Genomic DNA, 24,973 nt, shown 5'->3' with positions numbered 1-24,973 from the left:
GTCTTGAGTTAGAGATGGCTGCCTTCCCTGCTTTCTATGTGGAGAGACAGAGAGATAGAGACAGAGAGAGAAAGAAAGAGAGAGAGAGAGAGAGAGAGAGAGAGAGATCTGGAGCCTCTTCTTATAAGGGCACTAATCCCATCACAGGGCTCCAACCTCATGACCTCATCTAAACCTAACCACTTCCCAAAGGCCCCATCTCCAAACACCATCACATCAGGAATTAGGGCTTCAACATATGGATTTTGTGGGGACATAAACGTTCAGTTCTTAACAGGTACCCTTGGGCATATATAGCCTAAATCATAGATAATATTACCAATCCCTCCTGTTAAACAGAATAAATTTGAATTAAAAAAGAACGAGGTTTCTTTCATCTGTTAGTTTCCCTTGTTTTTTATCTTGTTCTTCCCTAAGTCTGTATTAAGACCTTCGGGGACATCTTGAATCTTAAAAAATTAAACTGTTTCTATGGAGAAAAAGAAAAACAGGCTCTCCCTTCTAAGAAAGATAAATCCTAAAGTTTGTGGAATTCAGTGGTAAGTGAGCATGCCGCAAAGTGGCATACAGCTCAGAGAAAGTGACATGGCAGAAAGAGCCAACAGCCTGCCATGCTGTTTTGAAATTCCAGAGGCTCGGCCAGCCTTTCTGGTTCCCTGGAATGCTTTCACTTAGTCATCATGTGGTAACTGAGGAAAAACCCTGCAGCATCCATGAGTGAACTGGAGTAATACTTCATCTGCCATTAGGGGACAGATACCCTAAGTGATGTACACAGAGCCCCGCACATGATCGGTAGCGCAGCCAAGGACAAAGGAACCCGTTGCATGCAGGCTTACCCAGCGACAGGATGTCCCAGACCCATTCTCCCAAAGGAACAGTTCACACCCAGGTCACCAGCGTTCACTGTCTCACAAAGAGGCTGACACAACCTATCACACAGACTAAGATCAGCTGGCTCATTTTATGTGTCATGAGAAAGGTGGAGCAGAGGTGACTGGGGGAAAGTCTGGTTTTCCCTAAGCACTGGCATTTTATTAATCTCATCTCAAATGTTGTCACTCACCCGGAAAGGTCCTAAATGCGCCTTACTTCCGCTTCTGAAGCAGCGGGATGTGGCGGCAGCTGTCTGGGTGATGTGGAGGCTGCCGGAGGAGGAGGAAGGAAAAATACAAGATCTAACCAGACAGGTCAGAGGAATGCAGGCAGTGAGTGGGAAATGGGACCATCCACACTGGGGTCCGGCCCCATCCTGGGGCTGGGGACCCAGGCTGCTGCGAAAAGTCCCGTCAACTGGGAAGCAATTGCTCTCATTTTATAGGGGACTTTCCCTTTTCACAGAGCCTTAAAGAGCCTCAAGGGAAAATATTATTAGCAGAACTTAAAATGGACTGAATCCCTAACATAGGTGAATTTGTGGATTAGATCCTTTATATATGTGAAGCCTGGAAATAGGAGAAGATGAATTTCATGTAAATAGTAGCTATTAATTACAATTAATAATACCAACTACAATTAATAACAATAACAAAAAGCATTTACTTTGTTCTAGGTCCTGCACTAGGACCTCTACATGTATTATTTCACTTAACCTCTCAACAACTCTGTCACAGAAGTACTTTCAGCATGCCTGTTTTATAGAAAAAGCACTGACACTCAGAGAGATTACACACCCAAAATCACCCAAATAATAGGAGGCGGATCCAGGACTGAAATCAATGTCTGTGTGATTCCAAAACTTCTAGAAGGAATGACCCCACTCTTGCTTTCAAAAGTGAATATCTTTCCAACTACCCAGTATAGGATTGCCTCTAGCAGGTAAAGGTTTAAGATAAAAAGAAATAACCACCCATTCTGCCACCGCAGTCTAGGGCAAGTGTATGTGACCGGGCAGGGCTCTGTAATGACAATCTAGCATTATTCTCAGCATAGGCTGTGTGATGGGGCGGGGACTTACATACACATGAAGACTGAATTCTGGGATCCCACTTCCCACATTACGCCCGCAAAGCCCATCTTGGGAAGATAACTTTGCCCATCATTCTCAGATTCCAAGCCAAGCATAAATCGTAAAATAGTTTAATTGTAGATTCAATAGGAACACACAGACATCTGAAGGTCCACAGCTACCCTTAGTTCGTGAGGAGCCAGCCCAGGTCACTTATTTTTAAAGTGAACACTTGTGTGCATCAGAATCACCTGAAGGGCTTGTTAAAACACAGATTTCTGTGCCCCGCCCCCACCCAGTGTTTCATAATCAGTAGGTCTAAGGTGGGGCCTGAGAATTTGACCCACTAGTTTCAGGTGCTGCTGACACACTGACTGGGAGACCACCTTTGAAAACCACTATTTTAAGGGATGGAAGATTTAGCTTAGTTTGTTATTTTATTTCTGGGCACTTCTCACTGCCTATTTAAATGTGATAGCAGCTATTCTCAAGGCCTTTCATTTTTATCGCCTGTATTGGTTTCCTGGTGCTGCTATAACAAATTCCCACAAAATTAGGGGCTTAAAACAACAGCAATCATCTCATAGTTTTGGAGGTCAGAGGTCTATAAAGGGCTGGCAGAGCTGCACTTCGCCATGGAAGTTCTAGGGAAGAACACATTTCCTTGCCTTTCCAGCTTCTGGAGGTTGCCCGTGCTCTTTGCCTTGTGGCGCCTTCCTGCATCTTCGAAGCCAGCAGCTGAGTGGTGTCTTTAGCCCTGTCACCTCTGGTTCCACCATTGCATCTTCTCTGACTATGACCTTCCTGCCTCCCTCTTATAAAAACCCTTGTGATTACATTGGGGCCACCTAGGTAATCCAGGATAATCTTTTCATTTTAAGATCCTTAACTTTATCACATCAGCAACATCTCCTCTGCCATGTAAGGTAACATTCATAGATTTCAGATTCAGAATTTAGGGGCCATTATTCTGTGTACCACCCCACCCATCCTACCTCCTTAAAAGGCAGGTATCCCTCTTATTCCCTAGCACCCTTCCCACAAAAGAAAAACCAAAACTATTAGGATTGGCATGATGCCATCCCTTCTTCTGACTTTCCTAGAAATAAAGCAGTCTTGTAGAAGGGGTGGATGGGGAAAGTCCAAGAGAGTGGAAAGGGAAAGGCAGAAGAAAGGCCTCTGGTGCCCAGGAGAAAAGAGAGGAGTTAAGCGCTCATCAAGATGGGCCTCTCTAAGACCATGCCCAAGACACCTACTAAGTCTCCCCATACTTACTGGACTTTCTGGAATCTAGAGCCACAGGTCTCTGCCCTTCTGAGTTAGGAGCCTCCAGGAGTCCCATTGGGCTTGCTGAAGGTGAGCCCCTCACCCCAGGCTTTTCTACCAGCTTCACATTCCAAACTTGCCAGCAGGCCACTATAAAGGATGCAGAAAGAGGAGCTGTAGTAGAAGGATTTCTTGCCTTCAGAACTTTTCTGGGCTGAAGCCCCAACCTCAAGACTATGAACTTTCCATTGGTGACTGTATTAGTTTCCTGTGGCTGCTGTAACAAAAAGTACCCACAGACTGAGGGGCTTAAACAACAGATATTTATTTCCCACAGTTCTGTAGTCTGGAAGTCCAAGGTCAAGGCGTGGGCAGGTTGTTTCTGCTGAGGCCTCTCTCCTTGGCTTGCAGATGGCCATCTCCTCCCTGTGTCCTCACATGGTCCTTCCCCTTTGAGCACGTGCCTTTGGTGCCACAACCTCTTCTTATAAGGACCCAGTCACATTAGATTCAGGCCTGATGACCTCATTTTAACTTAATAATCTTTTTAAAGGCCCTGTCTCAAAATACAGTTATTCTGAGGTACTGAGAGTTAGGACTTCAACACATGAATTTTGAAGGGGACACAATTCAGCCCATAACAGTGGGGTAGGACCCTTGGAGATTCAAAAAGATCACTTCCATTAGCTTTTGGTGTAACAGGTGGGCTAAGCAATTAGGGTGAGTATAGAGAGAGGAAGCCAAGCTGATGACTTTAAAAGTGTGTGCCTCACCCCACAACTGCCTTTTGGTCTTAGTTTAGGGATGGGGGAAGGCAGAGAAGGTTAAAGAGGCCCCCGAAGACTTTGTCTTAGTCTGTGTAAGCAAGTAGCAACATTTAAGCCAATTTCCTGCAGGTTTTTTGCTCAATACATAATTCACAGCTAGTCATAGAATTTCTGCCAAGTCAGTACATACCCTGGATGCAGAGGAGATAAAGAAGCGGACAGTGAGTGTTTGTACTGGATGCTCTTTGAAAGGGCTGTGTGAGGAAACATGATTTCATTCTCAAGGCATGACTCTGAGAGAAAGCAAACAGCCCACAAGCCGAAGCAAACCAAATAGCCTTATCTTACTCTTGATTCACAAGTTCCTCTTCCTTCAAAGCCCTCTCTCTTGAGGCAGGACACTGTGAATTGCCATTGTCAGAGTAAGTGTTGTTGCAAGGCCCTTCCTAGGACATGCTGCATCTGTAACTTACAGGACCTGAAATCTCCAACATTTGTCCTTGACAAACCTGAACTACTCACTGATTTGACTAACCAACCAACACAGGCTTTATAAATATATAAATATACACATATGCTCACACAAAGTGAAACACACCTGTCACAAAAAAAAGACAAATACTGTATGATTCCACTTACACAAGGGATGGAGAGTAGTCAAATTCATTGAGACAGAAAATAGAACAGAGGTTGCCAGGGGCTGAGGGAAGGGGATAACGGGGAGCTGCTGTTTAATGGGTATAGAGTTTCAGTTTTGCAAGACAGAAAGAGTTGTGGGGTTCGGTTCCACAATGATGTTAATGTACTTATTGGACTGTACACTTAAAAATGATTAACATGGTAAATTTTATGTTACATATATTTTAAGACTTTTTTAAAGTAATTTATTTTTTATGGTGACATTGGTTAATGAAATCCGATGTTTCGGCTGTACATTTTAACAGTAAGGCATATATATATTTACATTGTGTGTTCACCTCCCATAGTTAGATTTCTTTCTGTCGCCACATATTTGACCCTTTTACCCCATCTATCTCCTCCCTCCTCCGTACTTCCTACTTTTTTTAAAGGCTGCTGGAAGCAATCATGTAATAGAAAGAACACACTGTTGAAGTCAGGCCAACCTAGATTTGAATCCCCGATCTGCCACTCACTAGTTTGGGAGCAACGTTCTGCATATGTCTGTGTAACAAATCACTCCAAAACTTAGTGTCCTAAGGCAACAGCAATCTTCTTATTAGTCCTCGGCTTCTTTTTGTGGTCTCTCCACGGGCTAATGCGGGCTTCCTTACAGCATGGCAGCCTCAGGACAACTGGACAGCTTCTATGGTGGCTCGGGGCTCCTCACAGGGCTCAGCCACCCCAGGCTGTAAGGCGGAAATTGCATCACCTTTTCTGATGTAGCCTCAAAGAACCTGCAGGGTCACTTCCTTCACTATCTCTTGGTCACGAGCAAATCACACACCTCCCCAGGTTAAAAAAGAGGGGACTTAGATGCCACCTTTTGACAGGGAATGGCAAAGTTCTAGAGCAGGGTTGGCAACCTATGCCCTCAGATGAAATCTGGCTCTCCTCTCCAAGCAGCCGTGCCCGTTTTCCTATCTATTGTCTCTGGCTTTCTCAAAATGGCAGAGTTGAATGGTTGGGACAGAGACAAAATGGTCCACAGACCCTAAAATATTTATTATATGGCTCCTTATAGAAAAGTTTGCTAACTCCTGTTCTAGAATAATGTGTCGTGTGGAAGATATCGTTGCAGGCACCTTTGGAAAATGCCATCTGCCACAGGCAGGTTACCAGCCTCTCTGAACCTCTAGTTCCATTCCATAAAACGAAATGAAGATCACATGTAAAATATACTTAGCATAAGTCCATGCCTGTAATGGGTAAAATATAAAATTCAGTTCTTCTCTTTACAGGCTTAAATATATTTGAGAGCCAAGAAAAAGTGTTCACTGCCACTATAGGGCTATTAGCAGTAATGGAAATTCCCAAGTTTAGACACTCCTTGAAATTAAGGCAGATTTTACAGAGACCCCACTCCCCCTTTTAAAATTCATGATTACTTGTAAAAAAATATTTACAAGAATTCTTTTTAAAAACGCAATTCTACCCTTCACCCCACCAATGCATTCATTTATCAGACTTTCCAGGCTTTTTTTTTTTTTTTACCTTTCAAAGAGTAAATACTTAAGAGAATGACAGAGATCTGGAAAATTCGGTATTGAGTGAGTGGAAAGAGCAAGATGGCAGCACATCTCCAATTGCTGATGGAGAGGAAGACTCAAGAAATTGTATCTACTTCACGATTGTGCTCAGGGCTGCCTCTGCCTCAGACAAAGCAATGAAAAATGTTTTCTTGGTTTCTCCTTACCCTTTGCCTCCATTTTCTGTTTCCAAGACTTGCTAACTCCACTCCAGTCTCCTCCCACCTGCCAAGATCTCCCTGGCATTCTTTTCTCTCCTCACCTGAATTTCCAAGGCCAATTCTCCAGCACATCCGAGAGATTGTCTGCCTTGACCTGGCTTTCCTCTCTGCTTCAAATTCAAAAGGGGGCATACTGGAGCCTATTTATTACGTGCCTCTGGACTCTTTCTCTTTAGAAGCAAGCTTCTTTTCAAGGACACAGAAGCCTCAAGTCCCAACTTTTTCACCCATTTCCTCAAAACCACGAAAATTATCAACTGTATTTATGCATCATTTAAAATTTTTTGTTTTGACTACAATCACTTTTAAAATCTGCTTAGCTGCCCTTAAGCTATGTTGGAAGAATTGTTCCCTTTTAATACAGCCATTCGTTGCTGTTATTTTTATATCAAATATTATGAGTGTTTTGGGGCGGTTGGGAAGGGGCGTGTATAATTTGATTAGAGACCATTCCCTTTGGCCCTATCAATTTTTACAGCATTTCTCCCTTCTATTTAGCCTAAATTTGCAATCTCATGTAAATTTTATAAAATATTTTGTGATACCTCTAGAGCCCCAACTCAGTATCAGCCAAAACCCAACTCAATTTATGCTGCTCCAGGAAGAATTGTGCTTTAGAAAAATTACTCAGCTGGCTCCCAAAAAAGTAACAACTGTCACTACTACTGGTGTTGCTATTCCTGCTATAGCATCTGCATAGGGCTTTGTAATTTACAAGGGGCTTTCACAGGTGCTATCTCTTTAACGTTCACTGTAAGGACCATCTTTTAGGTACTGTCCCAACCTACAGACGGTTATAAAATGAAGCATAAAATAGCTAAGTGCATTGCTGAAGGTTTCACAAATTTACTAATTTATACACCTGGAATTCTAAGGACTTTTGACTCGTCCAGTCATGTGGTTCATTCATAAATTAATACTTCCTAAGTGTACTAGGCACTGGGCCCTTTCAACCAACATGATTTCCTTTACTCCTTTCACCAAAATGCCAACCCTTTTTCCTGAGAAAAGTTTTATTTTATATCCAATACCATTTTATAAAATAAAGTGCGACCCATGTTTTGCTTAAGCTCAAAAAGTTTTTCTCAACAACATACTTTCTAATCTAATCCCTTGTATGTTAGCAAGAGAAAAATAGGCTGATGACAAAATGTGAGATACCTTTAATGGAAAAGCTTTGATTGTTTTGCTTATTTTTATCTCAGGTAAACATTGGAGGGATAACTAAAACTAAAAATGTATCTGAGATGGTCAATGTTTCAGAACTGCTTTTATGACTGAGAGTATAAATTTAAAGATCACATGAAATCAGAATTTTGAATGTGTCTATTATGACAGGAGCACTGCTAGTGAATTGACTGAACAGAGTTTTAGCCTGAGATTCAGTTTGTCTCATCATCTAATACCTACCTGGCACTAGACTAGATAATTGAGACATCGGTTGCCATGGAGATGAAATGGCACTATCTGACCACCTTCATAGAGAACTATAGCTTCAGAGCTTCGAAGGCCTTCTGCACAAGACCACAGGAGCACCTGGCTTAGCAGCTGCTAAGACGAAACAAAGGGATTTGCCTTATGGAATTGTTGATATCATTACCGCTGTTACTGTACACTATTTATTGAGCACTTACTTTGTATTTCTCATGTTACTTCGTTTCAGCCTCCCAATAACTTTATAAGGAAGGTATTCTAATCCTCATTTTACTTGGTAGAAAACCGATGTTTAAAGAGATAAAGCAGCCCTCCCTAGGTAAGGCACTTTTAAATCAAGGTCTGTATCCAAAACTTAAACTCTGAAACATTATGGAATATTGCCTCTCAGGCATGGAAAGCAAAGCAAAGTTGTTCGTTTGATAGATTTCTAATAATTTAAGTGGTTAATTTTAGGGCTGGTATCCTACCTTATTACTATAGTAAACTAAGGAAATTTAGTTGACAGGCCTTAAGCAGAGCTTAGAAGGCCTGCGACTTTAAATTCTTAAATAATTGAACTTAAACAATGAGAGGGTCCCATTCACATCCTGTTCTCCAAACCTCTCTCTAGCTGGAAATCAGTGTTGACCAGGAAGGAAAGGAAAACATACTTGCAAGTGTTTTTTTGTTTGGTTTTGTTTTTGTCTTTTCTAAACTGAAGGGTGATATAGAGTGTAGAAAAAAAGTTTGAAACCACTGATATGGATCTACCCTGCAAGACATCAGAAATCTGTGGCAATTTCTGTATTTTCCAAGGTTCAAGACAGCAGAAGCCGGAGCCAGTCACTCTGTGTGATTTACAGGGGTGGGGGAGGTGCAGGTCATCTGGAGACAGTAGCAATTTGAGGCTGTAGAGGACTGATGGGGTACAGTGGCAAAAAACTGATAAGGACTTGGCCAAAGGGCAGAATGGCAAGCCACAACTTCCCACCCTTGGGAAATGCTTTTAGGTTATAAAAGTTGCAACACCTTCACAGTTCATTGTGTTTTCTCTGTGTAACTTCTATCAGCAGGTGGCAACAGGGCTGAGATGGGAGAATGTAAGATTGCTCAAAGCTGGGAGGTCAAGGAAAGCCTCTTTAAAGAAAGGATTTATGAGTTAAGATCAGAGCGACAAGATGAAGTTTTAATATTAAACAATAGGGAGAGGCATCTTCATGTTGTAGAAACAGAAAATCTGAAAAGCAGAGAATTCCAACCTTAGGTAAAATCCCCTCAGGGAGTTTTCAAGATGGTTTTTGTAATATTTGAATTTTATTATATCAACATAGAAAGAGAGGATAAAGAGCCTACTTCCTGTGTGTCGGACATAGGACATAAGTGCCACAGTGTCACTTTATACTATATTAACTTCATTCAGCTCACTACACTGTGAGATTATCAATGCTGTTACCTTAACCCAATAGATATGGGAACGGGATAAGAGAATGGAATCATCTGAAGTCACACAGCCTGTAACTGGCAGATCGGGATTCGTACCAGGTCCGACTGACTTCAAGGTGCTCTTTTCCAGTTCATGTTACAACTGAAGAAAGTTGGGTCACCAAGGCTGAGAATCTTATTGAAACAGAGAAAACTTGGTCTGGAGCTATCTTGTATAATAGAAGTTGCCATATAGAATCACTTAATCCACCAAGCACGTAATGAACAAAGACCTACGTGATTATCGATTTTCCTCTGTTCTTGGCCAAGAGACTAACTAGAATAGGACAGAAATAAGCAAAGTGTGCTGAATTCTCAAAAAAAGATATGGAGGAAGTGCTAATGGAACACACATGAAGTGAATCTTCATGAATGAAGTTTTCCAAGCAAGGAAAGATACTTAGGATATATAAAATCATTGCATAAGTGTCAAGCCAAGCAAATAAGTAAGCAAATAAACACATTTTTAAAGATAAAATCACTGTGACTTAGCTGGTAAAGGCATTTATTTTCTCAAATAATAGAAGTCTAGAGGTAGGACAGCCAATGAACATATCGAACCCAACTTCTTGCCATCTTTCAACCCATCATCCTCACTGTGGCTTTGCCCTCTCAGGCAGATGCTCCTGTGGTCCCCACATGGCAGCCACAGTTCAGGGTATCTATTGCTGATGACGATGTCCAGAGGAAGAAAAGGGATGTCGCTGACTTGTGTCACTTTAAATAGGGAGGTAAACCTTCCCGAAAGCATTACCTCAAAATTTTCTTCCTCATGCCTTTGTCCATGAAGATTCAGCCTCCAAATCTAGGGAGGGGCCCACCTTCCCGAAAGTCGTGGCTGCTTGGAAAGGCCAACGGCACTGGGGTCTTGCTGGCAAGGGGCAGTTAAGAGAAAGCAAACAATGTATGCCACAGACATAAATCCACGTAAAAGATGGCATTCTGGAAATAATAGGCTTTTAGGTGTGAAAAATGCCAAGAGAGGCAAATAAAATGTGCTGCAATCACATGGTAAAGGAGTTAGATGCCAGTGTTTGGCTGTGCTTTTTGAGTCAATGTTCCTCAAACTTTTAAAGTGGTGCAAGAACAATGTTAAGAATTTTTCATTTTTCATTTCTCTTTTTTAAAATGTGACAATCATATAAAATTTTCTCAAAAACAAAAGGTTAAAAAAGAAAAAATACATTATAGTAAAAATTAAAATTGTTTAATTTAGTCAAGTTCATAGCAGTGAAGATATAATAGAGTACCTAATTTTTATTCTAACATTTCTACTTTTTTATGATACAATAGTAATGCATATTCATTTTTTTTTTTTATTGGAAATTTCAGAGAAGCCCAAAGAATAAAATAAAAATCATCCACAAGCCCACCTCTGGGGTATAATTATTTGATGTCAAAGTTGAGTCTTCATAGACATAGTAGTTTTATATGGAATTACAATAGTAAGTGGCTTTCTTTTTTCTTTGTAAGAATGCACCTCCAAGTTAATGTCTTCTTACTGCAATTTTCTGTTAAACGAAGGCAAACTACTGCTGGATGGTTTAGAGGAGAAAAAGCAACAAACGAAGCAAATGCATATGCTCACTTAAGTTTAGAGTAAAATATATTTAATTAGGAAAAATAAAAGTAATATCACTGTCGTTCTGTGATTTCCACCCTCCCTCTCACCCCCAAAGTGATACAGGACAGGGCAAATTCCCCCAAGTTGGAGGAACTTAAGCCCTGCACGGAGAGTTCATGGCTGAGCAGAAGAAAGAATTCAAGCACACGCCAGAATTAGAGTCAAAAGGAAAGTTTTTAGAGAAGGGGTAACGCTCTATAGAAAAAGCAAAGAAAGACAAGAGAAGCAAAGACAAAAAGCCAAGACAAGGGGAAAAAAGCCTCAAGTGTAGGGGAATCCAGTTTCTATAGCATTCTAAGTTTCTGAGAGTTACAGTTTAAAGACTTTGTTTACCCATTTTCCTTTGATATGGGCATATAGTGAGAAAGGATTAGAGTATATAGCGAGAAAAGGTAAGAATACTATAGTGTGAAAGGCCTGCTGGCAGTTCCCAGCCTTTGATCCATAGGTTCCCCATGATTTGAGCCATAGGGAATGAATGATTTTATTTTCTGTAGGGCACAACTAAAAGACTCTGTTACCCCTTCATGGCGTGGGGAAATGGTTTGTTAGAAATCTTCCTTTGTTCTTCAGGTTTCCTCGTGGTCTGGCTGCAGGGCTGATCAGCATAGTGCAGTCTCTGCATATAGCTTGATTTAACATTTAGTTCTCTTGCCTCCTCCCCACATTAAAAGGAGTGTATTTCTCTTGACTTTCTACTACACAAAGCAGGTTATCTAAACCCAAACTCTATAACATAAGTAAATAAGGCAAGCAGGCAAAAGCAGGGCCTTCAGAAGGTTCTGGCAGGGGGAGAATGGGGGAGGAGTTACAAAAACTGAGGCCATATCTCTTCCTGGTGAGGTGCAGCTTTAGTCTTGAGAGTGGTTACAGGTCAGGGCACCAGGACTCTGCACTAAGAAAGGTGCCCAGATGCTCTCATTGGCACCTTCAGGAAAGTGGTGTCTGTCCATTGTGCATCCCCATTACGAGGATCGGGATGTGTAAAATTCTTTAATTTTTCACTTCCAATTCTAAAAAGGAAATCTGAACATCTCTCAGTGTAATAGCAAACAAGAGCAAGACTGTTTTTAAAAATGTTAGGACCTGCCTAGGCAGGAATCTATTATGAATGTTTTTTGTTTTCGTTTTTGGGGTTTTTTTTTTTAAGTCCCCTTTCCTTTAATTTTATGATTCTCTTTCCCACAAACTTAGTGGCGCTATCAGTTTCTGGGTAAAGTTTTGCTTTTTTCTTTGCTGCTTGCTGTTAAAAAAAATCAGTGGGAAAGCTAACAAAAGCCTGTCACTAAAAAACTGTTTGACCTTGGGAAAATCACTTAGTTTTTTTCGGTCCTTAAAAGGAGAAAGTTCAAGGAGGGGTTCAGAGTAGTAGGCTAGAAGAGAGCTTAGAAATCACGGAGTTCTGCCCCTGATTTTGCATTTGAAGGATTTGATTCAGAGAGGGTGAGTGACCAGCCAGAAGCCCAACAGCTTTCTCCAAATTTTATTTTGATTTTTAAGAATTCAGTGATTTAAAAAATTAATTAGGTTATATTTGAAAAAGCAAATGAACAGGAGATACTGGTGTGTAAAAGAATGAAAATGAAAACATTGAGATAGAGGTAAGATACTTTATAATAATTATTCAAATTTATATGTAGGAAGGAAATGGGAATGGTGTAAAATGTGAACCATTCAATGCACAATATTTACCCAACAAATACTTACTGAACTCTCAACTCGGAACTTAAAGTCTAGAAGGGAACTGAGAAGATAATGATAATGTAATAAGTGCTCTGGCAAATAAAAACTGGAGCATTTTAATGAAAACTAGGAGAGGTATTTAGAAGGATATTCCAGAAGTTTTCCTGGAACAAGTGACACCTAAACTGATACCTGAAGGAGAAAGAAGAGGAAAAAATGTCTCTACAGGGGGAATTTCATTAGAAAGGCCAGGGCTTTAACTAAACGTAAAAGGAGTCTGGAGGATGTAGAGTCCCCAAGGCCTGAAAGGAGAGCAGGAAGCAAGTTATTCGGAATGGCAGAGCCTTCACCCTGACGGTAGACCTGTCAGCTGGACAGTGACAGGGTCAGTTCAGCATCTTCAACTCTTGCCCTTAAGTGTGTACAATGTGGAAGCAGGCACAAGACAGACCCAGGGAGACCAATTAGAAAAGCATTTCTCAAAATATTTTACAAGAAAAATACGTTTTACCTGTTGCCCAGAACGTACACACATTGGGACACCCACACACAAACTGAAACAAGTTTCACAAGATACCCACTTTTCCCTTCTTTGATGCACTCCTACCTTTTCTCATCCATTTCATTGTTTAAAACACAAAATTGTATAACACTCCTCAATTGATTTTACAATCCATTAATAAGGCACAATTGGCTGTTTGAGAAACCTCGGGTTAGGAAGTTGCTGTGATCCTCCCAAGAAGAGACAATAGGATTTAGGGAAGGAGAACAAGAGGGAACAATAGGATTTAGAGAAGGAGAACGGTGGATAGAATGCTGTAGAATGAATCCAGAGGGATCTGAGGCGGGAGAGAAGGACCCAAAGGCATTATGAGATTTGGCTTGAAGTCTGGGTAGATAAAGGGGTCATTTGCCAAGATGGGGGACTTAAGCAAAAGATCTATTAGGAGGTTAAAGATACTGAGCATTTGAGAAATGCCCCTCATCTTTTTTTTTTTTTTGTAAATTTTTTTGTAAATGTATCCCTTAACTTGAGGCATATCTGAAGAAAAACCATTTAAAGACTACATTATATAACTCCGAGAGTGTTCAGGCTTTACTAAGAGGGAGCAAAATGGTGGAGACGGGAAGGAAATCTTTAATGGAAAGGCATGGGCTCTAGTGCTGAGCCTGAACTTCTCCTGAGAAAGGACAGGCAAGCCGTAAATCCCGGGGAAACAAAGATTCACCTGAGGCTTTGCTGTGGCTGCTATCAGGGTTTATATGAGGCTGAGGATGGGCTAAGTACAACTTTTGGTTTTCAGTCTGGCTAATGTGTCAGCAGGAGTTAGCTTCTTAATACAGTGTTGTCATCAAATTTAGAATTCCCCATCACTCGATCAGACCGTAACAGGCATTTTTTTACGCACTTCTTATAAAAAACGGAAATCCATTCACTTTATCCTTCACCCACACCCTGACAGCGCTGGGTCAAAGAGACTTTTTTCCCTTCCTCTTTTCATAGCTACCAAAATCCCAATCCTTCTCCCTTCTAAATCTTTTATTTTACAAAACAATAGGGAGTGGTGGTAGCCTGTAGCTAGTTGAAGATTTTGAACAATAGGTGTTTCTGAGCTGGGTTTATTGAAATGGTCTTGTCTGTGTCCTGGGGGAGATTGTAAATGAGATGTCAACAGGAGCTCTTTTGTGTAGACAGCATTCAGCTTGAAAGAGAGGAATTTCCTTACTGTGCTAGTATTTAAAGTAGATTTGTTGCTGCTTTTGCTAAAACTTTTTATCCGTCTGCCTGAACTAACAGCACAGAATGAGTCACTCGGTGTGATTGTGACTTCCTTCCCTCCTTAGCAAAGCACTGACTCAGTCATTTACATTTCGAAAGGAAGCCTCCTAAGCTTTCTTGGATTTTCATCAGCGTGAGCCTCTTTTCTAGACCATCACGTGGACCTGAGCTGTCAGCAATCCTGTTAGCTGCGAGAGAGGGCAGTCCAGCCGGGCTGTTTTTCTCACTCTCTGAAAAACTTCTCGCTGTTTTGCTCACTTTTTAAAATCCAAAGAAAGGGACAATTTCCTGCTTTAAGCCTTTTTCCTCTCTCCCTCCCACCCCTTTTTTTGGTAAATGACAGGCAATTTCTGTTTACTCTAATTACCATGGGGCTGAGGCTGCACTAATTCCACCCCTAAAAGATAAGGCAACTGTTTTATTACCTCTCGGCCAGGTGCTGGAGGGTGACAAGGCTTGCTTGCATCTGGAGACCTGACAAGGTTATCAGCAACTGCAAACAGGCTGAACCTTTAAGCAGTGGCCATCAAAATGCTTACCTTCCCTGTGATCCATTTCCCCACCCTTTATTGGTAGTAAATTTTGATTTAAAGACTAGCACTGGTTTCTCTAGCCTCCCCGCTTCCCGACCCCCCCCTCCCCGCCCGGCACCTTAGCGCTTAAGCAGCCTTATCGTAATCATAATTATGAACAGTGTAAGCTGCAGCCATGGCCCAATCCCATAACGTGAGAATGAAATTCCAACCTCAGCCCTAAAAATACAACACACAGAATATTTTAACACCCTCTGACTTCGTAGTTGCTTTTTCAACAAGTTGATACTTAATAAAATCTCTCACCTCTGACAGTAGAAATCCAAAATAATTACATTGCATTGCCTTTAGTTTCTATAGATCTTTTTTAAAACTAGAATGTTATCCACACCAGGAAACAGTGCAGTGCTTGTTTTAGACAATAAACATGTCTAGTGTTTGATCTGTTTTTATCTCTAGTTCACTAACATGTCTACCCACCCATTAGTTTATTCTTTAATTCAAGCTATGTTACATGGATTACCTCGGTTTGCTCTTGGGTTGGAAATATGGTCCCAGTCTGGACTCAGCACAGGGCCATCCTCCTGTCACTATAAATTATGGCGGACCAAGAAAAAAAATGTTATTTTTTTGCTATTAAGTCAGGCTACAACTTGAGCATAGGAGATGAGAATGAGGAAGAGAATGATGGAAAGGACCAGTTAAAAAACACACGCGTGCGCGCGCGCACACACACACACACACACACACACACTTGCAAATATGAAGTGTTTATAAGAACACATCAGACTACCCTGTTCTCTAAATTGTATAGTATAGACAAGGCCAGTTAAAAGCCCCTACTAGCTCCCCTAGTACCATTATAACATAAACCAAAACTAGATGTTTCTGAGTGCAGCGTGTAAAACACACATAGTGATAAACCGATGAACCAATGTGGTCAAGGAAAGAGGATGTCAGAAAGATTAGCAGATCTGATCTTGGATTCCTCTTTTCTTTAAAGATATAGACACTTGCCCACCCACAATGCCAAGTCCACCACCACCACACCACCCTCCACAAGGGCCTGAGCTGTCTCTGAAGGAGGAAGTTCTGGGAGGGAGTGCTCATCGCTTCACAGTATCTGAAGGGCCAAGTGGCATCATTCCTTCATCTGCAGTTCTGAAAGCCGTTGCCCAAAACCTGACCTTGGAATTACTTACAGTGTGACTGTTTTACCACTTCCTGCAGACAGACAGGTTAGAGTGCAGTAGTAGGGGTGCTGCCCCAGGCCCCCTGGATGTGTCATGTATGTTAGCTTTCTAAAGTCCAAAAAAGTTCTAAATTCCAAGTATGTTTGACCAAAAGAGACTTATAAGGGCTTCAGGATGCAGACTTTGTTCTCACAGGGTTCAAAGGTGAATCTTAAGGACGGAAGTATAAGGCAGCTCTTTCAAAGATCAGTAAGGAGGCTTAGATGGAAAGAACCCAGGTTCCAACTTGACTCCACCTTGGAGAACATGGGCAACACAAATTCTCCAGCCTCCTTGTCACGTGGGGAACTGAGATTTGTAGGTCCAACTTAGGCTTATAAAACCCAGTGAATGAGGATGATGGTGGCAGGGAGGTAGAGAAAACGGATACGGATTTTAGTGCTGGCCACACCAGTTTCCTAGGTTATTTTTATTTAATTTTGGCAAACACAAAAACCCAACTGTAAAGCGGAATTTTAAATGCAGTCTTAGAGCAGCCCTTTGCATTCTAACTGTAAAGGCTGGCGCAGGACTGAACTCAGGCTCGCAGCACAATGCAGACAGAAAGAGCCCTACAGGACGCCTGAACAGGTTCTTCTCTGGATCCACGTCCTTATCTGTCAGTGACACAGCTGGATAACGAGATGTCATTTTAAAGTGCTGTTTCTGTTTTTTGAGAGTCAGTAAGGGGCTGGGGGCCTGGTGTCCTTTCTGGGCCAAATGGGCTGATAAAAACAGTATTCCACAGGTTAACCCAGATAGTTTTTCCTGTTTTTACTTTGAAAAGGTGGGTTTCAGGGAGGAAAGAGGAAAGGAGTGGAATGAATAATTAACTGCCTGACTACACAGACCAGGGCCTCCTGTGGCTTCCCACATGCCTTGCTCTCCAGACCCAGATAATTATTCCTCATCGTGCTGAAACCAACAGGAAGGAATGGTGGATGCATTTTCTTTCTTCCTTACTTCCCCACACATCCTGTTTTCCCAGGTTTGGGGTTTTGAGCTTGTCCTGTGCAAAAACTTCTGCTCCCTCCAAACTTCCCTCCATTGGGCAGCGGCATTGGGCTGCTCTGATAGGTCGGCCTCCTTTACAAAGCCCGGTGAGAGCTTGCCAGTGAGCAGAGGTTACTGATAAATCCAGCCTAGAGTTTTAGTTAGGACTTAGTCTGACTGGACTCTCATTAGCTATGACCTACCTTGGTTCGTACACATGCCACTCACTTCGCACAGCTATCTCACCTTCTCGAGGGGGACAAGTTAGCAATGTGTGCCAGATACCCTGCTCCCATCCAGAACCAACCAGCTACTCCTTACAGCCTCACAGTCAGATAGATTTGAGTTTTATTTTGTTTACCGAACACACAGCTACACAGTGGGAGAGTCCCTTTGGTTGTGCAATTCCATTCCAGATTTTTCCTTGTATTTCAGGCTCCAAGTCTCATTGTGCAGGTAGTACTAATTCTCATGAAATAGACCAGGAGGTAAAGAAAGTTCCCTGGCTCTTAGATATCCATCTTGTGCAAGCAGACAGAGTACAGGATTGTAAGTCAAAAAATTATAAGGAGTGAAAGAAACTAAGGAGAAGAAAGGCAGCTACACAGGATAAGGGCAGTTAGCACCATGGGCCCCTCACACAGCCATCTGCTCAGTGCCTATGGGTAAAGCTAAGCAGAGAGGATGGAGCAAATTAGGTGGATAACCAATAAAACCAACAGGTTTCCACTGATACTAGGTTGGGCTTTTATATAGTGGCTCAATGTCAAAAGTTAGCCAGTCACAACTGCAATTGACCAATTCCAAACAGAAGCAGGCACGGGTAACAGGAGATTATATTGCAACATCCAAGATAGCTGAGAATGGCTTTGGCGAGTCTTCCTTTTACATAAGCCCTGGTGACCTCCTTTTACTGGTTATTAGCCCCTTTTTCTTTTTTCCAGAAAGACTCTTTTTATTCCTCTTCATTCCTTCATGTAACAAGAATTTACCATGCACGGTCCTACTATGTGGCACACATGTTCTAAGTACTGTGGTCACATCATGAACAAAAGAGACAACAATTCTTTGACCCAGTGATTCTAACATCCTTAACTAATTTTTTTCTCTCAGCCTAGTCGGGAAAAAAAAAATTCACCTAACAGAGAATACAGGAAAGCATTGCTGAGAAGTGACATCTGAGAAGAAATGAAAGCTAGTTGATGAGATGCTTAAAAGAAAAATGTCCTTCCCTGCTCTGGCAACGTCCCTCCCCAGACCTCCTATGCTGCCTTTCAACAGAACTCAGTCAGCCCTAACCTGAGGAGTTGGTAGAGCAGCTGCCCAAACAGGAAACTTTATATAATTCGGTAACCCTGACCTTGGGCCCTGAATCTTCCCCTCCTGTAAACAGCCCATTCAACCCAGGAAGACCTGCAGACCTGGCTGGGACAAATTTTGAAAAACACACAATGTTACAAACATTGAAAAAAAATTCCTAAGTCCTAGAGGAAGTGATATATCTGATTCAATGGTAGAAATCACTTCATAAAATAATGGAACAAATGGAAATTTAATCCTAACAGATGAAACTGCCAGGGCAGTCACTTGTGTACATGGATGACTCAATAGCACCTGTTGGAAAGGCTGGGAAAATGAGCCATGAAATCCTGATCGCATTCTCTACTGGAAGTAACAGCCCTGTCTTGCAAATTAGTAAGCCTGATGTTCTCAACATCCTGACTTCAACGTGTGTGCCTAGTTCTAAGAGGCTATGACTCATCTTAGCTACTGGTCAAATGATTCTTACTCAGAGTCCTGGGTTTTTTATATTTAGTATTAAATGATCTGGGCAAATTCTAGCAAAATGTTTGTCTACTTTCAAGATGTTCCTTTGAAATGACTGATTTCAGGCAACAACTGGTTTTACATACGGTAACCCTCAATTTCTAATACTATTTAACTTGTTGCCAAGCTTCATTAAAAGTCCACATTAGAAGTTTTAGACCTCAGCCCTGGATCTGGGCCTCCTAAAATGACTTTCCTCCAAACATCATTTAACTTCCTTTAATCTAGTTAATTAATGGAATTTTCTGAAAAGAGCAGTTCCTTTGATCTGAGCCTCTTTCTTAGGTTCCAGTTAACATTTCCAGAGAGGGAGAAAGAACGTTGCCCTCTCAACTGGCCGGAACTACCGGCAGCTCACAACCGTAGCCATTCTTCCAAAGCAGAGGCCAAGCAGGAGAAGGAATACCTGAGAGGAAGGCTGGTTGAAAATACTGCCCTTGGCATTTTTGTGGGTGTCTGCCCACACAGAGATAAAAAAGCTAAGGTGGGGCTGTAAGGCATGCTCTCCGGGAGGCTGGGCCTACAGTCTGGAAATTCTAAGTAATCCTTACAAACAGGCATTAAAAAGGAAGCCAGCAGGGCAAATTAGAAACGCTTCTGCCTGAGAAAGTTTTTTACGTGCAACAAATTCAGATAAAAATGGAAAATGCAAGTTCCCACCCGGCAGGAATCCTCAGTTTCTAAGCTATTAATACTCACTGCCATCCGCCAAACCAAACCAAAGGCAACAGCAGTTCTTGCTTTTCAACAGGCCATCTTAACCAAAAAATGTTACACTGGACGCGGCTTAAAAAAATCTGCAACCTCAATCCAGAGATCTACCCTGCAGCTAGGTTAAAAAAGGCGATAAGTTAAAAAGAAAGATATTCTTAGTCTTGATTTCCACATTTTATGTTTTTTTGGAAAACAAGTTCAGCAAATATGTCCTCCCCTTTCCACAGTGTGACTTACCGTGGAGCTGAGCAGCGGATTTCAAGATATATCGGTGATGTTCCAAGCGTGGCCACCAGGGGGCACTCGAGAGTAGGATTGCCAGGCCCAATGTACTGTTTTCTCAGCCTTTTGGTTGGGAGGGAGGGAGGGAGGGGGTCGGTGTGGGGAGTGGTGCGGGAGATACAGCTGGCTTAAAAAAAAAAATCCATCTGTACTCTGAAATTATGCCATTTGCCATTTTATAAAGCAAAGGTTGCCACGTTACCTGTTGCCAGGTTCCTGAGAGTGCTTGGGGAAAATGTGGGCGAGAAAGGCACAGCACAAAGTCCTTCAGCTTGGTGGCTTTCAAGCTCTGTTGACGGGGCTGGTGCTGACATTTGGAGAGCAGCTGCTGTGGATTGCCTGAGCATTGTTTGATTGTAGTTCTAACAGAGGAGTGGCTGCGTCTTACATCATTTCCAGGCATGAAGTGCCTGGGGCTTTTTTTCCCCTTCCTTTTTAATGACTAACTTTCTGATCCCTCCTTCTCTGGAATTTGGTACAGTACAGGCACTGAGCAACAGGCTCACCTCAGGAAGCCCAAGTTTTGCAGCAACTTGTTAAAACAACTTGAGTGCCTCTTTGGAAAAAAAAAAAAAAAGTTGTGACTCTGAAACAAACCTTTCCATTCTTCCTTTTGAGAACAATGTTATGTTTGATTAGCCTCAGAGCACTGCTGCCTGAAAGGTCTGCTCTCTGCACAAGAAACGGCTGCTATCAGTTGAATAGATCTCTGAGCCAGACATGCTGAGGCTTGGGGCATTTGTCTGGCATTAAGAAGTGTCTGGAATACTAGTAACTACCAACGGGCAAGTCTTATGACTACATGAGTTATTACACTACCCCTCCCTCTGTCCACATTCCCGCTCCTCCTCCTACACACTCACACAAGCATGCTTTTCTATTCCATGGAGAAAAGGTTAACTAGTCTTTGTGGTTTCCGTGGAGGATGGCTTTAGTGGAAATCATTCTCATAGCCACGTCCCTCCAGCCAAAACTAACCGGGAGAGAAGGCTAGGGGAAGCCCTGTGCCTCTCCCAGAAGCGCCCCACCCCAACAGCCCTCTGCCTTGTCACTGACGCCGGCGGGGCAAGGACCACTAACCGCCACACTTTGGGTGGCCTGTAAATATTAAGCTGTAAATATTTTGAAACACGGGAGCAATTTTTCCATGTGTATTTTCTGGAGTTTCTCCTTTTTGCAGTATTTTTAAAGTTGCCGCTGGTGCACCTCTTTGTCGAATACTCCAAATTCATACATTCTCCAAACCCTTGACAGGTTCTTGCAGAGCACAAAGTACTGTGCTAGGAGCAGTTTCCTGGCAGTTTCTCATGGAAAGCCGTAAGCTTAACTGGACAAGGTGTCGAAATGGAAGGTTTTCATGGGGGGATGAATTCAGGTGGTTTGGGTGAAGGAAAAGAGATGAGATTTGGAGACTTGAGTATGCTAACTACCACTTAGTAGCTGTATGACTTAAAGACGTCAGTTACCTACTCTGAGCCTCAGTCTTACCATCAAACAAGTGGCGACAGTGAGGTCTTCCTCTGTCATGAGACCATGTCCATTAAATTCTTAGCACAGTGTGTGTTAGAGTAAGGATTCACTCGGGTCATTAAGTTGATCTAATGACACATCGAGGGTATGGACGAATTCTCCATCTCATCATCTCTGTTTTCATCTGGATTTGCGCTTTTGTCCTGTGAAGTACTTGAGCCAGACCACTGATTGGCACTGGGTGGGTGAGCCTGGCCTGAGTAGCACATCACCAGTGAGAGCACAACCTCCACAACTCACTGTATGGTCAGCACTTATGCACCTTCCGACTGAAAGCAGCAGCAAACTTCTCCGTGGGCCCTTTTGTGCTCATCCATGCCAAAATCGGTACCCAAGACATATGAACATGTGTGACTGCTTAAACAGCCTTGTTGGTAACTCTCCTTGGCCCCCTCTCTGGCTTTCTTCTTCATTTATTTAGTATCACTCTCAGTGGATGTCTTCTCAAATTCTTTTCTAGATTTCACTCATATTCTAAAGCCACAGAAGCTACAGTTTGAAAGAAATCTTGTCACCTACTTTAAGCCCCCTTAAGATGGTGGTACAATTTCAATAGCTTCCCAGCCAAAAGATGAGCTTGTCTGTGCTTGACTACCTCCAGGGACTGAGCACTCACTATCCGGTGAGGTCCTCACATTCCATCTTTGGGCAACTGACTACAGGGGAATTACTCTTTATGCCTCTCTTGGCTTTCACTTTTGCATTTTCCCTTGAGACCTTATAAAAAAAAATGTCTGTGCCATCCTCTACACAGTAGCCTTTGAAATGACTAAAAATGCCTCTCTCTTCCTTCCCTCACAAACTAAACGACCCCTTTCCTTAAGCCGTTCCTCATAAGATATGGTTTTTCTCTTTGCTGCACCCTGCAATTTCCCCTTAAAGAGAGGGGCCCACAATGAAATGCAACACAAGGATCCTTCCATCGTTCTAGATATCACACTTCTACTCATACACACCTTCTTAGAAATAGACAGCTTACCGGACACATTAAAACCACAAGTCTACTCACCCCATTCCACAGTCGTGCAGTCATCTCTTTATGTCCCAAGTTCAGGTCCTTCCACATTTCTTCTTTTTTCTTTGGCCTCTCACATCGTTTGTTTCCTAAAGTCGCCTGTAGTTTAGTGTGCCTCTAATATGTTCTTAATCTCACATGCACTACCTCTCTGCTATCCACTGGACTTGCAAATGTTTCTAATCAGTGCTTCTCAATCTATCTCCCATGATGGACCAGTTTGCTTATTTATTCGTTTGATGGCCAATCTGTTGCAGGTCAATACTTTGGTAAAACGTAATAAGAAATGAATTACTAGAAAAAAGAAATTAAAAAAACAAAGGCACACTAAGAGCAAGCTCAGTTTTCTTTTCATTAGATTCAACTGACAAACTACTCTGTAGAATTGCGTAAAAGTTTCTAAAAGCTCACTCTCAGTTTTCATGATATATCTCACCATGCAGTCATCAAATTGTGAATCAACACCTGTCTGTGGATCACATTTTAAATAATACCTCTATGCACAGAGGTGTGTTGGAAAAGCTTAACAATTGGCTCTCCTACTGACTTACACCAAGGTCAGTTTCAAGGTAGCAGTGAAATGTCACGGAACATTTCGGGAAGAGATGTGTACAATCAACTCTAGCAAGCTGATAGGAGACAGTTCCAGCTTCCCGCTGTTAACTCCATGCAATTTTTTAAAATCTCCTTTTCGGTAAAGCACTTCCTTTTGAGAGCTTACTAAACTGCTGTTCAGCTGCACCAAATTGCCTAACTCAGGAGACCTGTGCCCCCAACAGAAACTAGGCGGTAGGTTGAGGCACGCCTTCTCTCTCTAGTGGTCTTCAGCTCAGTAAGAGCATCTGGTACAAAGCCAAGATTGCTTTGACCATGACTTCTGTGCAGAAGCTTGCCACTACTGAAGGCAGATCAAATCATAGCTTGCTTTGTGGTTAATACTAGCTTAGGATAACTTGTTTTATCTCAAAAGGTGTTGTTTGACTACTGCACAACTCTATGTGTATGTATATTTTGAATGCCTTTGTTGAGCTCCCTTCGGCGGCACATACACTAAAACTGGAATACTTCTGTTGTTGTTTTATATTCTTATTTGAAAGACTTTCTAAAATTCAGTAACCAGGAACTGCTAAATAATTTCTCAGCAAAGCTTTATAGTATGTGACCCATTAACTTAGCTCGTAAGAACCTATTAAAAAGAATATAAAGCAAGTGGGTTTGATCCTGCATCTGTTTTCTGGCCACCTGACATATGTGTGCTCTTGATCACAAAAAGATAACCAGACTGGTAAGAGAGTCTACATATTTTTCCAGAAAACCATCACCACTACAGAAAAAACTAGTTCCTGGCACAGGTTTTCCTGAGGCTTACAAAACTGGCATTAACTTTCTATGCAAATAGAAACAATATTGAATAGTCAACTAGAAGCTGAAATAGGATAGAAATTTGTTCTCATTTGTTTTCTCTGTGACTTTTTAAAAATAACTTCCTAACTAAAATGTAAAAACCAACCATGCGTCTCTCTGTGCTCTGCAGTACTATCTGAATGAAAGCGATGTCTTTGAAATCTGGAATCCGGCTGACTTAGACATGGATAGAATCCTTTCAGCCAACTTTGAGCTGGGAGGTAGGGTAGTGTATCTTCAGGACCCAGAGAAGGGGAAAAAATCATTTTATTTGAAACAAACAAACATTTCAGAGCAAAGCAATAATGATTAAATGTATCATTTCTTTTTCAAGTTCCACTTGAATAAAAGGAGCACTTGCATTTGAAATCAACCTTTTTGAGAATATTACTCTTAAAAAAAATTAAGTGTTTCACTTACTGTCTATAAGCTGCTTATCTCTCTTTCTGTCTTGACCAGACAAGATTTATTAACTTGTGCTTTACCCTCCTCTACCATATGCTTGCTTGCACTCAGACCTCAGGGGATTCTAAGTCATTTATGGTACTGAATTATGAGAGTATAATTAATAAGAAAGAAAACCCACAACCTTAGGAGAGAAGATGGGTTTAGGGCTTAGCCTGAAAAGCTAGGAAAGAGTAATGCTGGGGGGAATTGGGGGGTTTAGTTGTATAAGTTTCCAGAACAGCCTTGAATGCAAATGATTTGGAGGATGGGAAGGAAGGGAATTGTGAGAAGTGTGCGCCGTGTGTTGGATCTTCTTTCTTCTGCTTCAAAAGGCCCTCTTAAAAATTTGAATTCCTTTTAAATTCCTGTTTGATAACTGACAGGTGGTGCTTCTTTGAGTGAGACTCCTGCTGCAGAATTGTGCCAAGCTGCACACTGCAGTAGAACCTCATAATAAGCCCCGGGGACATAACACCGAGGTGATTCCTGTCCTCTAGTCATCTTCCTTGTTTGAAGTGAGGCAGTCTTAAATTCTTACCTCCTTTGGGCATTAGGGCTGGGCCGGCCTGTTAGGGAAGCTGTGGCCCCAGGATTCTTGCTGT

The 24,973-nt window shown here is 41.9% G+C and overlaps 2 protein-coding genes across 52 annotated transcripts in view; one reads left to right on the top strand and one right to left on the bottom strand.

The window, feature by feature from the left end:
- LOC120588201 (uncharacterized) overlaps positions 1 to 20,817 on the bottom strand; it is a 125,360-nt gene extending 104,543 nt beyond the window's left edge. For 17 of the 37 annotated variants that reach the window (XR_005649164.1, XR_005649166.1, XR_005649170.1 and 14 more), the window contains exons 1-3: positions 20,178 to 20,325; positions 19,931 to 20,038; positions 3,224 to 3,364 (exon numbers count right to left, since the gene is read on the bottom strand). Coding sequence is in view for 3 of the 37 variants with exons in the window: in XM_039845453.1 (XP_039701387.1) it covers positions 19,931 to 20,102; positions 20,178 to 20,322 (317 nt within the window). In the remaining 34 variants the exon portion in view is untranslated. The other 20 variants (XR_005649194.1, XR_005649198.1, XR_005649195.1 and 17 more) reach the window with 9 other exon arrangements.
- The window catches only part of DLGAP1 (DLG associated protein 1), a 790,600-nt gene that overhangs the window by 702,606 nt on the left and 63,021 nt on the right, over positions 1 to 24,973 (top strand). The gene's annotated exons all lie outside the window — the stretch shown is intronic.

This window comes from Pteropus medius, unplaced genomic scaffold (genome assembly GCF_902729225.1).
Source record: "Pteropus medius unplaced genomic scaffold, Ma_sr-lr_union100, whole genome shotgun sequence".
Taxonomy (NCBI): domain Eukaryota; kingdom Metazoa; phylum Chordata; class Mammalia; order Chiroptera; family Pteropodidae; genus Pteropus; species Pteropus medius.
Note: the sequence above shows the minus strand (reverse complement) of the source record. Positions and strands in the feature narration are given on the sequence as shown.